General features: G+C 35.8%; 2 protein-coding genes across 2 annotated transcripts; one reads left to right on the forward strand and one right to left on the reverse strand.

The window, feature by feature from the left end:
* Nucleotides 1-1,816: 1,816 nt before the first annotated feature.
* On the reverse strand, nt 1,817-4,275 carry mrpl46 (mitochondrial ribosomal protein L46). Its single transcript, XM_058783361.1, has 4 exons — nt 3,955-4,275; nt 3,020-3,224; nt 2,738-2,908; nt 1,817-2,302 (listed from the first exon to the last, which is right to left on the reverse strand). The coding sequence occupies exons 1-4, from the start codon at nt 4,219-4,221 to the stop codon at nt 2,055-2,057; spliced, it is 891 nt and encodes a 296-aa protein (XP_058639344.1). The 5' UTR covers nt 4,222-4,275; the 3' UTR covers nt 1,817-2,054.
* A 188-nt stretch (nt 4,276-4,463) lies between these two features.
* On the forward strand, nt 4,464-11,612 carry mrps11 (mitochondrial ribosomal protein S11). The gene is made up of 6 exons (XM_058783362.1): nt 4,464-4,641; nt 5,259-5,375; nt 5,776-5,874; nt 6,243-6,372; nt 7,350-7,415; nt 11,293-11,612. Exons 1-6 carry the CDS (start codon nt 4,562-4,564, stop codon nt 11,398-11,400), a joined length of 600 nt encoding a protein of 199 aa, XP_058639345.1. The 5' UTR covers nt 4,464-4,561; the 3' UTR covers nt 11,401-11,612.
* The last annotated feature ends 3,318 nt before the right edge of the window (nt 11,613-14,930 follow it).

The raw sequence follows: 14,930 nt of genomic DNA on the forward strand, positions 1-14,930 counted from the left end.
TGCAAAATACAGGAAAATCACAAGACTCTTATGACGTGAAACGATATTTGTTTTGCTGAAAGCAGCATGCAGTTTTGAAAGAAGAATGGAGAAACACTGCAGTTGACAGTGAAACCTATCCACATAAATGCAAGTCTGAAATTGCGGTTATCTACTCGATTCTGACTTGATGGGGGTGAATACTTACGCAAATGATTATTTAATGTTCATTAAATGTACATTTTCACTGATAGTCCATAGTCCAAAGCTAAATGCATATTGTTAATTTTCATTGTCCTGGAGTAGTAAGATCAGTCAATCCAATTGATTTATAGATGGACTTGAAAAGTGCAGAAAAAAGCATGCAGTTTGTAGTTTTGAAAGAATGGAGAAGCATTGCAGTCACCAGTGACACACAAACTGCTGCTACTTGATTGGGGTGAATGCAAAGCAGAATTATACATGAAAAGTACTTTTTATAGGGAGTGTACAGCTTCAGCGTACAAAGAAAAGCTCCTGCATTGGCACTTCATCTCACAAAAACTGTCAAGTATTTTGGTCATATTTTACCCCCAAACAAAACAAGAAATTGTTTTTAGATTAAGAAAATAAAGCCTGTTTTTAGGGCCATTGAGGTTTTTCAAAGAAGTCATATATCACTTAGCCTTACGAAAACTGGCCTTCCTTAAGTGTGTGTTCTTTTAAAAAAAAAAATCTCCCACTGCAAAGACCATAGCTGCACTATTTATGAGGAATTTTGAAAGTAATTTCTCCTCCAAATCCCAAAACGCTGGCAGAAATGACTGTCTACAGCCAATTTTTAGAGACCTACATAATCAAGGTGCCTAAATAATTCATAGTATTACTAATCCCAATTTCCACCAGCACTGCACTAAAGTCAATGACTATTTGACAACTGAGCAAGAGAGAGAGACATAAAAGTGCATAAGAGAAACCGCAAGTACAAGGCATTTAAATTTGACAAGACAGAAATATACTGGCGCATAGCATAATTGGATATCCTTTGTGTTTTCAGGAAGGGGAAAAGTTCCTGTTGGATGGTCTGTCCTCCATTCTTTGTCCATCTACTGCCCTCAAGTGGTAGTTTTTAAAGGACACCATACACATTTAATGAAGTGACAGTGAAGCAGAGGAATAACAAACAATTTAACTACCACCCTACTGGATAAATGATTTCATGCTACATTTTACAAAATACCTAAAAAAAAAAAAGAAGATGAGATTGATGAAATATTTTATTTTTCTTATAGAACACACTTGAAGAAGATACTTTGCATGTTTGTGAAAGTTAGTCTGCCTCATATGTGAGCTGGGTGCATTTTGAAGGCCTCAAGGCCAAACTAACTGACTGTGTAGGCCTCATGGCCCGCGTGACTGTGCTTATGAATAGAATACAGAAGGAAGTACCAAAGATGGGAGATGTCACAGGATGAGATAGTATAGAAATAGATCATGTGTGTACAACTCATTAAAATCCTAAAATGCATCTTCCTTTGTAACCTCTTTTTTTTTTTTAAAACAGACTAGCAGGTGTTTTTCTACAATAAAAGCAAGCATTATGAAAACTGAAAAACAACTGTGGAAAAGCACTGGGAATGCTGTATCAACAAGTGGTCTGTACGCTCATTGGACAGCAACCAAAAATAAAATGTATAAAGATGGTATCCTGGACAAAGAAATATTTAGATGTTCTGCAGTCATCTCGGCTCTGTTGTCTTCTTGCAATTAAGTCTAATTTTGGCTTCTGGAACTCTGCCTCCTGAGCATTATTTTGCATGACAGAGGAGACTTTTCTCCATAAGAAGATCACATGCTATAAAGTCAAAAAGGTTTCCATTTATAAGCAGGATAAATATACAAGTACATGGCAGATGACAATAGAGTGTATGAAACATACTGTATAACATCTATACGACAATCTGAACATCACTTATATTGCCATCATATGATGGAATAGGGTCCAAACTCATGGAATAATAGTCCAAAAATATGAAAAGCATTAACTTGCGGTCTGTTTTCCAACATATTCTCCATCATGTCCATGTCTTCCCATATTACAGAGCCATAATGAAGCGTCTGACTTGTTTTAGGTACTCTGGCTTCAGGAAGTCCTGGAGTTCATCCTTTTTTACCCAGGCAAATGAGTTCTTCTCCAGGGGTAAGTGCTTGTGGCTGGATAGCAAAGCTTTGAAAAAGAACACCTTGGCTCCAACACTGCCCTCTTTCCGAATGTCCTTTGGGTATTTATATTTGTAAAATCCACAGGGTGTATTGCCAAGGAAAGTGGCCTTTAGGTCAGCACCTACAGATGACAAATTAAACAGAAGCTTAATAATTTAACCTGCAACCCGTTCAATTTAAGAATTACGGTCTTGTTATATCATCACCCTCAGGCTAATGTAATCACGTTTCATTTAAATTTTTCTTGCCCTGCTTGTGATTCAGTGTTAAAACTGTAATCATTAATTGTCAGCTTATTAAAATGTTTGATTATCAACCCTTCTTAAAAGCTGACATCAAATCTCCAGTTCAAACTGACCTACCTGAAGCTGTCTAAATGACTATTACAATATAAGCATCAGAATCAGACAGAGCTTTATTGCCAAGTATGTTTGCACACACAAGATTTTATTTTGGTGACAGAATAAGCTTCCAGTACACAGAGACAACAACACAGATAATAAAAATTAAGATATGTGAATAAAATACACATATGCATAGACAATTTTGTATGTACCTGGAAGACTTGCAAGAGCACGTTCAGCCGTCTGTCGAAGTGTCTCTCCCGTCTCCCACTGTATCTGAGGCAGGAGCCAAAGCTTTTCACTGCCAACATCCTTCTTCACCAGCAAGATCAGGCTTTCTGCTAAACAACGCTCTGAAGAACTCACGCCTTTCTCGTCAACACCTGGAATTTGTGTACATTCAACATGTCTGAAATGTCTTAAAAACATGACTTGCATCAAAGCAATGATTTAATCTAATTTTTAAAAACTATCACTGCCGATATAATGCTCACCTTGTGACCTCGGAGCTGGTTGAAATTGCTTCAGTTTTTGTTCCCAAATATCTTCCAGATCTTGGGCTGTGACTATTTCTTTGTCTCTATAATCCTCCTCCTCTTCATCTGAATCATAATCGTCTTCTTGTTTCCGGCTCATCCGTGCAGCGTCCTCCAGGAGCCTCAGCTCATGGTCCGAAAGCAGACTTCTCTCTAACTCCATCTGAAACAATAAGTTATGGTGGTTATAGGTGGCTCATGGCGAGCAGATTAATGGATGGGCAGCATTATAAGGATATGCTTGAAAGGCAGAGCACAATATTAAGATACATACAGACACACAGCCTCAAAATATGCTACATAGCACACTAAAATTTAAAAAATAAAAGAAATTATACGTATGTAAACGGTGCCGTCACCAAATACACTGTCCGAAAACATTATATGAGCATGGTGTATTTAAAATAATTATAATATTAGTGAACCTGGACCACAAAACCAGTCGTAAGTATTTACAGCGATAGCCAAAAATACACTGTATGGGTCAAAATTATCGATTTTTCTTTTATGCCAAAAAATCATTAGGATATTAAGTAAAGATCATGTTCCGTTCAGATATTTTGTAAATTTCTTACCATAAATATATCCAAACTTAATTTTTGATTAGTAATATGCATTGCTAAGGACTTCATTTGGACAGCTTTAAAGGCAATTTTCTCAATATTGTTTTTTTTATTATTATTATTATTTTTTGCACCCTCAGATTCCAGATTTTCAAATAGTTGTATATCGGCCAAATATTGTCCTATCCTTTACAATCAATGGAAACTAGCACATTTACTCAGGTTTTAGATGATGTATAAATCTCAATTTCGAAAAATTGACCCTTATGACAGGTTTTGTGGTCCAGTGTCACATTATATATTTCACGTAAAATACTGATTCTTTCATACCTGGCGCATAAGCTTCATGAACTCCTCCTCAATAGGGCTCCTATCTTGAGAGACCACAGGCAGCCGCTGCAGACATACGGCTCCATGCAGCGCCCACGGAGCACTCCACGCAACACCCGCAGTTTTGACATTTTGCGCAGACCACTGTTGCCTAGTGGACGAAACATTTCGCACGCCTTTGTTTAATGTAGTTGTAGTTATTATTCTCCATAATGGTCGATAAACTCTAGTGAAGGGCGCCGCCATCTTGACCGCACGTGTTCCCATAGTGCTTTGCGGAGTTTGCGAAACAGACGCGACTACTTCGAAAATAGGGGGAGCTAGTTTAGGACAAAAAAAGCTTTGGCGGTATTCACAAAGGTAATTTAATGAAAATATAGAAACACTATAATTATATTATCTAATATTACTACAGTTAACCTAATAAAATACTTTAAGTCACATTTGATACGTTGGCGTCAAAAATATAAATAAAACACCCCTCTGAAATATAGTATGATTGTGATGTTCCCATTAAACACACTGTACGCGACCGTCAATGTCCGCCAAGCTGCCTAAAGTCATGTGTGTGTGTTTGTGAATAAACTGCATGATTTAAACACACACTATGTATCTTAGGTTATATAGCCTCATTCGAGGTTCGTGTCAGCAGCTTTTTGAGCCCTTGAATTCATCTGGACGGATAATGTAAGTAGCTAATGTGGTTTTTATAGCAGCACGTCTGATAAATTAATATTTGTGTAACACAATTATCCTCCACTGTTAACTTATTGTTTTGTGTTGACGCTATATTTAAGTCGACACGACAATCATATATCAAATGTTGACATAATATTAATCTGGTAGTTGATTATGGTTCCATACTACAACGGTTATGCCATTTTTTTGGACATGGTACTATGGTCATACCATGTTGTTTGGACATGATTTAATAGTATTTTTAAAGGTATATGATATTAATATGCCTTTTTGACATTGCATCGTAGTAATACCATGGCTTCCTGGACATGTACCACACTAAAACTGTCTTTTCTCCCCATTTAACATGATTATACAGTGGGGGTTTTTAACATACCTCCTAAGCATCATATTTACTATCAGTGACAAGTTTGGAGATGCACACTCGTTCTTTATTACTACCTTTGTTTCCACATTTTATAATAATGGCGTAATAATCAAAACTATGAAATAAAACAAGATAAAATGTTTTGTATTTCTTCAAAGTCATCACCATATGTGTCTAGAGACCAGCTTTGCACACTCTGGATGTATTTTGGGTCCTAATTGATTGTTGTCTCCTGCAGTGGCGGAAATGTGGGGCTTCAGCGTCCGCTGTCAAGCAGTGCCATCCGATTACAAGAGGCTGATGCCAAACCAGTGGAAACCAAGAAGCCATCAGCCCCCGTCAAAAGACTGAAAGAGTATGACAGAAACAGTGACACACACCTGCTTTCAAGTATAGTTTTAACTCAGGCTCTCCCAAATCTTTTTGTCAGTTCCTAGGATATAAATTATCACATAAATCACCACCAGAGATTTTAAATAATAGATGAATTGTGATACATTTTAGGATTCTTTCATGAATAGAAAGTCGAAAGGACAGCATTTAGTTAAAACAGAAATTTTTGTAACATTATAAATGCCTTTACTGTCAATTTTATTCAATTTAATGCATCCATGCTGAATAAAAGTATTTAGCCTAAACTTTTGAGTGATTTTGAGTTTTTGACATTAATAGTAATAGTTATCATTTATTCTAAATCAGATTTAATTGTAAAAATGTTTGTTATTGTTGTTGCTTATATTTTTTTCAAAATTTAGTCTCTTCCCTCCGTTTCCGGGTGAGGAGAGCTCCCTGACGTGGGCCAGCAAGAAGTTTGAAGAATTGCCAATAGCACACATAAAAGCCACATATAACAAGTAAGTTGCTCGAGAAAAAAATAAAATGGTCGTGATTGACAAATTAAAATGGAATTAGTTCAGATATAGTTTGATTATAGTTTTTTTGCTTTGTGCATGCAGCTATAGCATAAGCATATTTCATCTCTTAACTATGCTTGTCTTTTATCCATCTGGTGTGTTGGTCAAAGTGCTTTTGTTGCATAACATTTCCTACTGTACATCATGTCTTTTAGTTTAGATGCCTATGAAAATGAATTTACAGTGTTTTCTTGGTGCATCTAGGGACTACAGATGTTAATAGTGTATGCATTATAATTATTATTTATACCTAATACTGCATGTTTACATATAGCTAACTGTCTTTTGTCCTCCATTTCTTGATCAAGCACACATATCCAAGTCACAGATTGTCTGGGTCAGTACATGGTCCGAACCTCGTGTGGATCAGAGGGTTTCAAGAATGTGAAGAAATCCACTCCCATTGCAGCACAGACCGCTGGGATTTCAGCCGCTGTGGTAAGATGGACACAATTTAAGGATTTAATATGAAATCATATTGATTGTATAACATATACTGAAATAGTGTTAAGGATTGTTTAAGGCTTTTTTGTGCTAAATAAAAATAAATTAATGCAGACTTATCCTGAGTGCAATAGATTTTTATAAAAATAAAGTTTTGTTTTTAAAAATTTACACTAAGACTGGTTTTGTGGTCCAGGGTCACATATGATTTCATTTGAACTGTCTTGTAGAGAGAGATATATCAGACATTTCAATCAAAAATAATTATTAATACTTCTAATTGCAGTTGTGCATCTTTTTGTGTCTGTCATTTAGATGTTGTCCACTTGATGGCAGCACATTTCTTTGTAGTAATTTACCACACCCTGTTTTAATTGTTAAAGTACCCTTTTTTACATTGTGTTTGAAGGGTTTTCTGCTTTAAATTTAAAGTCATGCTGAAAAATTCTGTCAGAACAGATATAAAATATAATGTTAGAAACAGGGTCGGTCGAAAAATAAATTGAAATATAGAGAACTTATGAAAGAATTTTTATAAATATGACGGCCTTATGTGCGTGTATGTTTCCTCAGGTTTGAGATTATCAGCAGTGTCTTATTGACTGTTTCAGTGTTTATAATGATGATATGACTGGCCAGGAGAAATAGAAAAATTAAAAATAACATTTCAAATCTTCGGTTTCATGTTTATACGTCTCTTCGGTTACTTCCACGCTATTTGTTTGTAATTTCATCAGCATGTGTCGTGAAGAGTCTAATGACAACCCTGAGTCACAGCAGGCTGTATAATCAGTATATGACTTCCCACTGATAACCATTCATTTGCTGTATGGACACAGGCGTTATGATCTAAATTAGTAGTTTCGGACAGACCTCAGATTCTAGGCTCCTGCAATTTTGTGTTTCCTCAGTGATTCATTAGTTTTTATTATGCTAAATGTTCTAAATGTATGTATGTTTGTCTTGAGCAGAAGGCGAGGGCGAAGGGGGTCACCTACGTCCGTGTGCTGGTGAAAGGACTCGGTCCTGGGCGCTTGGTGAGTAGCTTACTGAAGCCAAAGATTTACAGAATTTAAAAATGTAAAAAGCTTGTAGATTAAATTGCATTGTAGGTGAGAATTTCAGGAACTATGAGATATATATATATATATATATATATATATATATATATATATTATTATTATTATTTATTTTTATTTATTTTTTTTTGACGTTTTCCATCTAGCTATATTTTATATGATATGACAGCTTATCTGTAACTGTGAGAAAACCAAAGTGAACCTGTGCACATTTGAATGCAAACGGGGCGTCTTGAATCTGTACAGCTGTCAGCATCATAATTTACCTCCACTCTCAGTTGAGACAAATACTGTGTTGCTGTTTTGTAATAAACTAGGCAGTGAATTTTGCAGTAAATACCAAAAAATGTCACAGTTGTGAAAGGTAAAAGAATGCAAATGCAAAATAGTAATAATTAAAATGTTTGTAATTCAAGGGTTCAAGATTCTCTATATTGTTGTTCACCACTTATTCATGTGCACAATAGAGGAAAAAAGAGCAAGAAACCTAGAAAATGCGTAGAGGGAGCAGGCGGTTATTGAATAAAAAAAAGAAAAAATGTATAACTGATAATTAATACAAAAAAGAAGATAGTAATAACATCTACATTTTACATTTTATAAAGAAAATGACTGCTTAAATGTTGTGAATGTTGTTTGTTGTGTGTGGTTTTAGAGGGGTCACTTTGTGACTGCTATGTGATTTTGTGGTCAAAAGAGCCAACTTTCAAGTCTTTATGATACTCTAGTCCATAGATAAGACTTGTGTTCCTCCTTCAATATACACACAAGTTTCTTATGCTCACCAAGGCTGTGTTTATTTGATCAAAATACTGTAAATATAGTAATATTATTACAATTTAAAATGCATGTTTTCTATTTTAATATATATATATATATATATATATATATATATATATATATATATATATATATATATATATATATATATATATATATATATATATATATATATATTTATTTATTTATTTTTTTATTTTTTTTTATGTAATTTGTTCATATGATGCAAAGCCGAATTTTCAGTATCATTAATCCAGTCTTCAATGTCACATGACCCTTGTGTAGATTCAGTCATTTCACTTTAATGGCAAGGAATAGGTTATTTTCATTGCCATTAAAGAGAAATAACTGAACATAAACATAGGAGCCTGAGAAAAAATGCTAATTTTTTATGAAAATTTCAAACAGCACTTAGAGGCTTTTGCATCTGAGCTCTTGATTTCTTATCTTTTTCAATGTTGAAAATGGTTGTGCTGAGTAATTATTTGTGCAGACCCTCTTTGAAAAAAAAGTTCAAAAGAACTGCATTTATTTGAATAGAAATCTTTTATAACGTTATAAATGTCCTTACTGTCATTTTCGATCAATTTAATGCATTCTTGCAGAATAAAAGTTAGAATTTCTTTCAAAAAAGAAATCTTATTGACCTTAAAATTTTGAACAGCAGTGTATGTGTATGAGATTTTCTTTCCACCCAGTTAATCGTGCAAGGTGAAAATCATAATGGCACTCTTTTCAACAAAGTGTAAGAAAATGTTTTATTTGATGTTGATTATTTTTGTTGGTGTTTGTCTGTTCAGATCCTTACCGGTGAGTATGCCTTAACAAACACCACTAATAAAAGAATAAACAAGAAAAAACAAAGGATGAATGTAGTGGAAGTGATGCTAAACACTTTTGTGTGGCGTGCAAATGGAAATTAGAGGTTCTGTTTGCAGCTTGAGGTGCACAGATGTGCAAATCAGTAAAAACCGGTTCAGGGGTGCGAACAAACAAAAGACTCGTTTGAAATGTGTAGTAAAACTAGTCTTATTACCATCACCTTTTCTGCCCTGTTTGAGGTGTGCCTTTTAGACTTACTATTGTGATTTGCGGCCAATAAAAGGACTAAAAATTTATTGAGGGGCCTAAGCCATATTTAGAGGCCAGAATATCATTGAGAATTAGGGTAGGACTTCTTTTTGACTTCTATTGCCCATCCACCCAGAAATCTTACGAGGTTATTCTGGTGCAACTTCACAAAACCAGCGGGGTGTGTGGAAAAAGCAAAAAGGTACTTATAAAACCAGCAACACTTGTGGAGTGTAGAAATCAAATAATAAAAAGGAGCTATAGAAAATCAGTCCTTTATTGTGCCAATGCATTTCTGCACACAGGATTTCATCAGGATTAAACAATTGCAATTAAGAATAAAACACCTAAATGCAAACAAATAGCAAGTTTAAACATGCAACCCATCAATAAGGAAATCAAAACAGATCCACCAATCACAAGACACATCAGAAAACAAGCCACTGCAACCAGTATTTTGTACAGAATTAAATAAAAATTGTTCATAATTTATGACACCACCCAAGAACTGCACAGGGACATCCAGTTTCTTTTCGTGATTCTTTCAGTAGAGTGGCAGCAGTGATGATTTATTATTCTCTGTATGTGGCGGTATGGTACGGCAACAGTTATGCGTGCTGACTGTTCAGTCAATACTCTGAAACTGACCGATGAGTTCTGTGAGCTCAGCGGCGGTCGGCATGCTCTTACTCTGAGCCGGGTGGGAGGACATTAAGGCTGGGTGAGAATCTAATGAGCCCCTCCAGAGCTGCAGGCAACAGGGGGCTTTTAAGACTTGCATTATTCTTTTACCTGCCCTTGGTTTATTCACAGTCAGAAGCTTCCAGACTAAGTTGCATTTAAGCAGATGGTGGTTGAGCATAAATAAATCAATGCAAAGCCACCAACGGCAGTGCTAACTTATTTGAATCAAATTACTAAATAGGCAAGCCAGGGTAAATACTTCTTCTTGTTGTAGAAGGATAGATGTAGATTTGGATAGTTGAATAGGAGTTTGATAGGAATCTGGGATGGACTGATTTTATAGTTCTGGCCAGTAATTATTTTAATGTTGTTGCTGGTAAATGGCAGGTAATATGAAAGACTATTCTATTTAATTATCTATGTAATCTTATTAAATTGAAATTAATTTATTAAATGCTACAAGTGAATTAATTTTTTTTTCAAATGTACTCACCCTCAGGCCATCTAGGATATAGATGAGTTTGCTTTTTCATCAGAACAGATTTACAGAAATGTATCATTACATCCCTTGCTCACCAGTGGTTCCTCTGAAGTGAATGGGTGCCGTCAGAATGAGAATCCAAACAGCTGATAAAAACATCAAAATAATCCACAAGTAATCCACACCACTCCAGCCCATCAATTATGGTCTTGTTAAGTGAAAAGCTGCATGTTTGTTAGAAACAAATCCATAAATCCATCACTAAGACGTTTTAACTTTAAACCATTACTTCTGGCCAAAATACCCATCTATAGTCCATAATAATGCTTCCTCCAGAAAAAAAAAAGTTCATCCTCCGTTGTCCCCTCACAACAAAATCTGCAGACATATTTGTTTAGAACTGTTTTAGACTGTCTTGGGTTGTAAATGGTGCTTGATCTGTGCATATTTCTCTCCTGGTTCAGACAAGACGACTTTTTTTTTTACTGGAGAAGGCAATATTGTAATCAGAGGGCATGTACTGTAGCCGGAAACAACAGTTTGAAATGCCTAAAATGATCTCATTCTGACGGCACCCATTCACTGCAGAGGGTCAATTAGTAAGCTGTTCCAATGAAGAAATGAAATCTCAGATGCCTAAATTTTCAGCAAATTAAAATTTATGGTTGAATATTGGTTGTATAACGTTCAAGAGTATTAGGACTCATTGAATAATTTTGTCATTGGAGTCACGCATGTCTCTTGTAGAGAGAGTGTGATGTTGTGAACTGTATCTCGTAGCTGACTTGGCCTACATTGATTTTGCTCCCCTGTGTGTAGTCTGCCATTAAAGGGTTAACCATGGGAGGACTGGAGGTTGTTTCCATCACCGACAACACCCCAGTGCCACACAATGGCTGTCGCCCTCGCAAAGCACGAAGGATTTGAGGAGGAAGAAACCCCATGAACCCAGAAGTCTTGTTTGTCTCTCTCTCTCTCTGCATTATCATCGACCATCCAGTCTGAATATAGAGGTTGAATGCTCAATTATTCAGGTCAACACTGTTCGAGAGTAATGCTTTTTTTCCTTTTTCACAACAGCAGTGCTATGTATGTTATTTACCTTTTTGATAATTATTAAAGTGTGAAGGTGTCACTCATCATGTCTGTTTTCGTTCTTATTAGTGCATGTACAGCTTTCAGCTACGCATGACTGCGTAATTTAAAATGCAACCTTGGGATTTAAAATCTAAATTAAACCTAGAAATAAAACCTAGAAATGTGACAATGATCATGCTGGATAACACGGATCATCAGGTTTTGAACTTGTGGAGTTCGTGCAGCTTGATCGTTGCTGTCATAAAAGTACAGTGCGAAAAAAATAAAAAAAAATATATTTTTTTTTATTAATTCAACTTTTCACTTATATTGTTATTCTGATTTTGTATTCAAATTTGCAAAAAGTAGAAGCGTTTTCACTTGTGGTGTCACACTTTAGGATCCAACTACATTTTTCTGATGAATTTAGGTGTAAAAACAGAAACATATGACAGGCTGTTACAGTGGCTGTTTGTTTCAGGAAATTGCACAAAATTATTACCCTATGTGTGCTCTCGTTCATATGTTTTTTTTTTCTTTTCTTTTTTCTTCTTTTTAATAAACATTATTGTTCGATATGTTAGCACTTAATCTGAGTCCGTTTTCCAAGTTGACAGGCACAGGGTGGAATAGCTCCCTATAAATAAATGGACCCTTGTAAGATTATTGCCCTTTCCTACCATTACATCAGGTGCTTCGTTGCTATGACAACGGCAATTAGCAGGAACTCAGGCAGGCGGTTGAATATAAGTCTGTCCCTAGTACCCATAGCAACCAAGGTCAGGCCTGCAACGCACATCTGCTTTTATACTAGCTTTAGTGCGCGCTATTGCTCAAGGACTGGAAAAAAGACATCAATGACAATAGGAAATTATTCCCAGACCTGTTAATGTCCATGTATAAGCTTGCTGGATGTCTGTGGTTCAGTCTTACAGTTTTAAATCTGAAGGATTCAGTTTTAGAACCAAAACATTTCATGGTAGAAAACTGGTTTGGTGCTTTATGCAGGAACTGTTTTTCTGTGGCTCTCCAGCAACAGCTGTCCTTTTCCCAGTCTCCTTTCGCACCGAGCGTCAGAGCCACTGCAAAACACGGCTCATCAGCGACAAAGCGTGACTCCTACCAACGTTTAACCCAGATGGCCGAGCATCTCAGATGTCCTCAGATAGCCTGTGCATCCGGTGGAGGCTCTGACATGGAACCTGAGTATCCCTGCTGGGATTTTGTGGGCAGTGATTAGAAACCGGAGCCAACAAGTTTGATTGAATATAGAGTTAGATGGTTCGCCTGCAATATGTGTGATTTTTATATGAGAAAGCATTCCTGGTCTTTGCCGAAGTGATGTGTTGAAACATTTTTTACATCTCAATCAATTGGGAAGTCTTTTTGTTATGTGTCCCATATGGATTGTGTTATTTAAAGGTTTTAAGTCAAGACACATTTATTTATATAGCACGTTATACAATACAGATTGTTTCAAAGCAGCTTCACTGTAATAAACAGGAAAATTACAGTGTTAAGGTCCGTTCTCACCAATAACAATAACTACATATGTCCAGCAATTGTAACTGCTATTAGGTTAAAAAATTCAAATATTTTAATTGTAGATGTTATGAGGGATTAATAACAGGATGTTTTTAACACAATTATCCCTTTCAGTTTAATTTGATCATTATTATATAAAATCTATGACATTTATTGGCTTCTCACCACACCTTAAACAGTGTGTCCACAGAGAAGGGTTCAATCGTTCATATGCTATAAAACAGGTTTAAAAAAAAATGGTAACACTTTATTTTAGGGTCTCTTAATTAGTTGCTTATTAGCATGCATATTACTAGAATATTAGCCATTTATTAGTAGTAATTAAGCACATATTAATCCCTTATTCTGCACAACCATATTCTACATCCCTAATCCTACACAATTTAACAACTGTCTTACTAACTATTAATAAACAGCAAATAAGGAATTTATTGAGGGAAAAGTCGTAGTTAATAGTGAATTAGCGTTCCCTATTTTAAAGTGTTACCAAAAAAATGAATGAGCTTGTTTCATCAAAAGCAACACTTAATATCTCATATCAAAGGAAGGTTGTTTTTTTATATCAAGAAGTAAAACAAGCTGTTTTGTACAGCTAAAAATACCTGGACACGGATGAGACCGGAAGCCAGACACAATAAATTTACCAATGGTAATTTGGTAAAAATGGCTCACTCTTACAAAAATGAGGAAAAATGAGGTGGATACCACAGACATGAAAAACAACCCACTGCAATAGTGTTAAAGTAGTCCAATTTTGCTGGAAAACCGCGGACTTGGCAACACTGCAGTTCTGTCGTCTGCAGCTTTAAATGCTCCAGAGTTCAGTAAATGCTAATGGGACAATGTTTTTAGATCTCATTAACTGGAAGAGATCGTTTTGAAAGTGATTCTAACAATATCGTTCTATTGTGTCATAATCGTTATAGATGTGGTGTGGACTGCACTCTGCTATTCTTTTACATGAACGATTTTTAAAACTAAAATATGCATTGTTATCGTTATAGTTATCTTTCTTGATGTGAACAGCCTTTGAAGGTTTCTGTCATTAATTACTCACCTTCATTCCAAACCTGTATGACCTTTGTTCATCTTTTGAACACAAATTAAGATATTTTTTATGAAATCCGAGAGCTTTCTGAACCTGCATAGACAGCAACTACCACATTCAATGCCCAGAAAGGTAGTAAGGGCATCGATAAAATAGTCAATGTGACATCAGTTGTTCTAAGAGAAAATACGAGAATACACTTTGTGCACAAAGAAAACAAAAGAAACGACATTATTCAACAATATCTCCTCTTTCATGTCAGTCTTCGACGCACATTCAGGAGAATACCATGTGGTGCATTCTGACGTACAAATCGTCAGATCAGATGTGCTGCGCCTTGTTTACAAGCAGAGGAATGCACACGCATGTGTCATGGTACTGTCATGACCGCACGTGTCAAAGGCTGACACGAAAGAAAAGAAGTTGTTGAATAAAGTTGTTATTTTTGTTTTCTTTGTGCACAAAAAGTATTCTTGTAGCTTCAAAAAATTAAGGTAGAACCACTGATGTCGCATGGACTATTTTAACAATGTCTTTACTATCTTTCGGTGCCTTGATCAAGGTAGGACCCTTGCTGTCTACGGGAGGGTCTGAGAGCTCTCGGATTTCATCAGAAATATTTTAATTTTACGGGTTTGGAACGACATGAGGGTGAGTAATTAATGACAGAATTTTCATTTCTAGGTGAACTATCCCTTTAATGCTGCAAATTCAAACAAAACACAGCTAAGTACATTTTTAAACATTTTTGGGAAAAATGCACACGCATAACTCAATGACCACAATG

The sequence above is a fragment of the Onychostoma macrolepis genome, chromosome 07, assembly GCF_012432095.1.
Source record: "Onychostoma macrolepis isolate SWU-2019 chromosome 07, ASM1243209v1, whole genome shotgun sequence".
Lineage (NCBI taxonomy): Eukaryota > Metazoa > Chordata > Actinopteri > Cypriniformes > Cyprinidae > Onychostoma > Onychostoma macrolepis.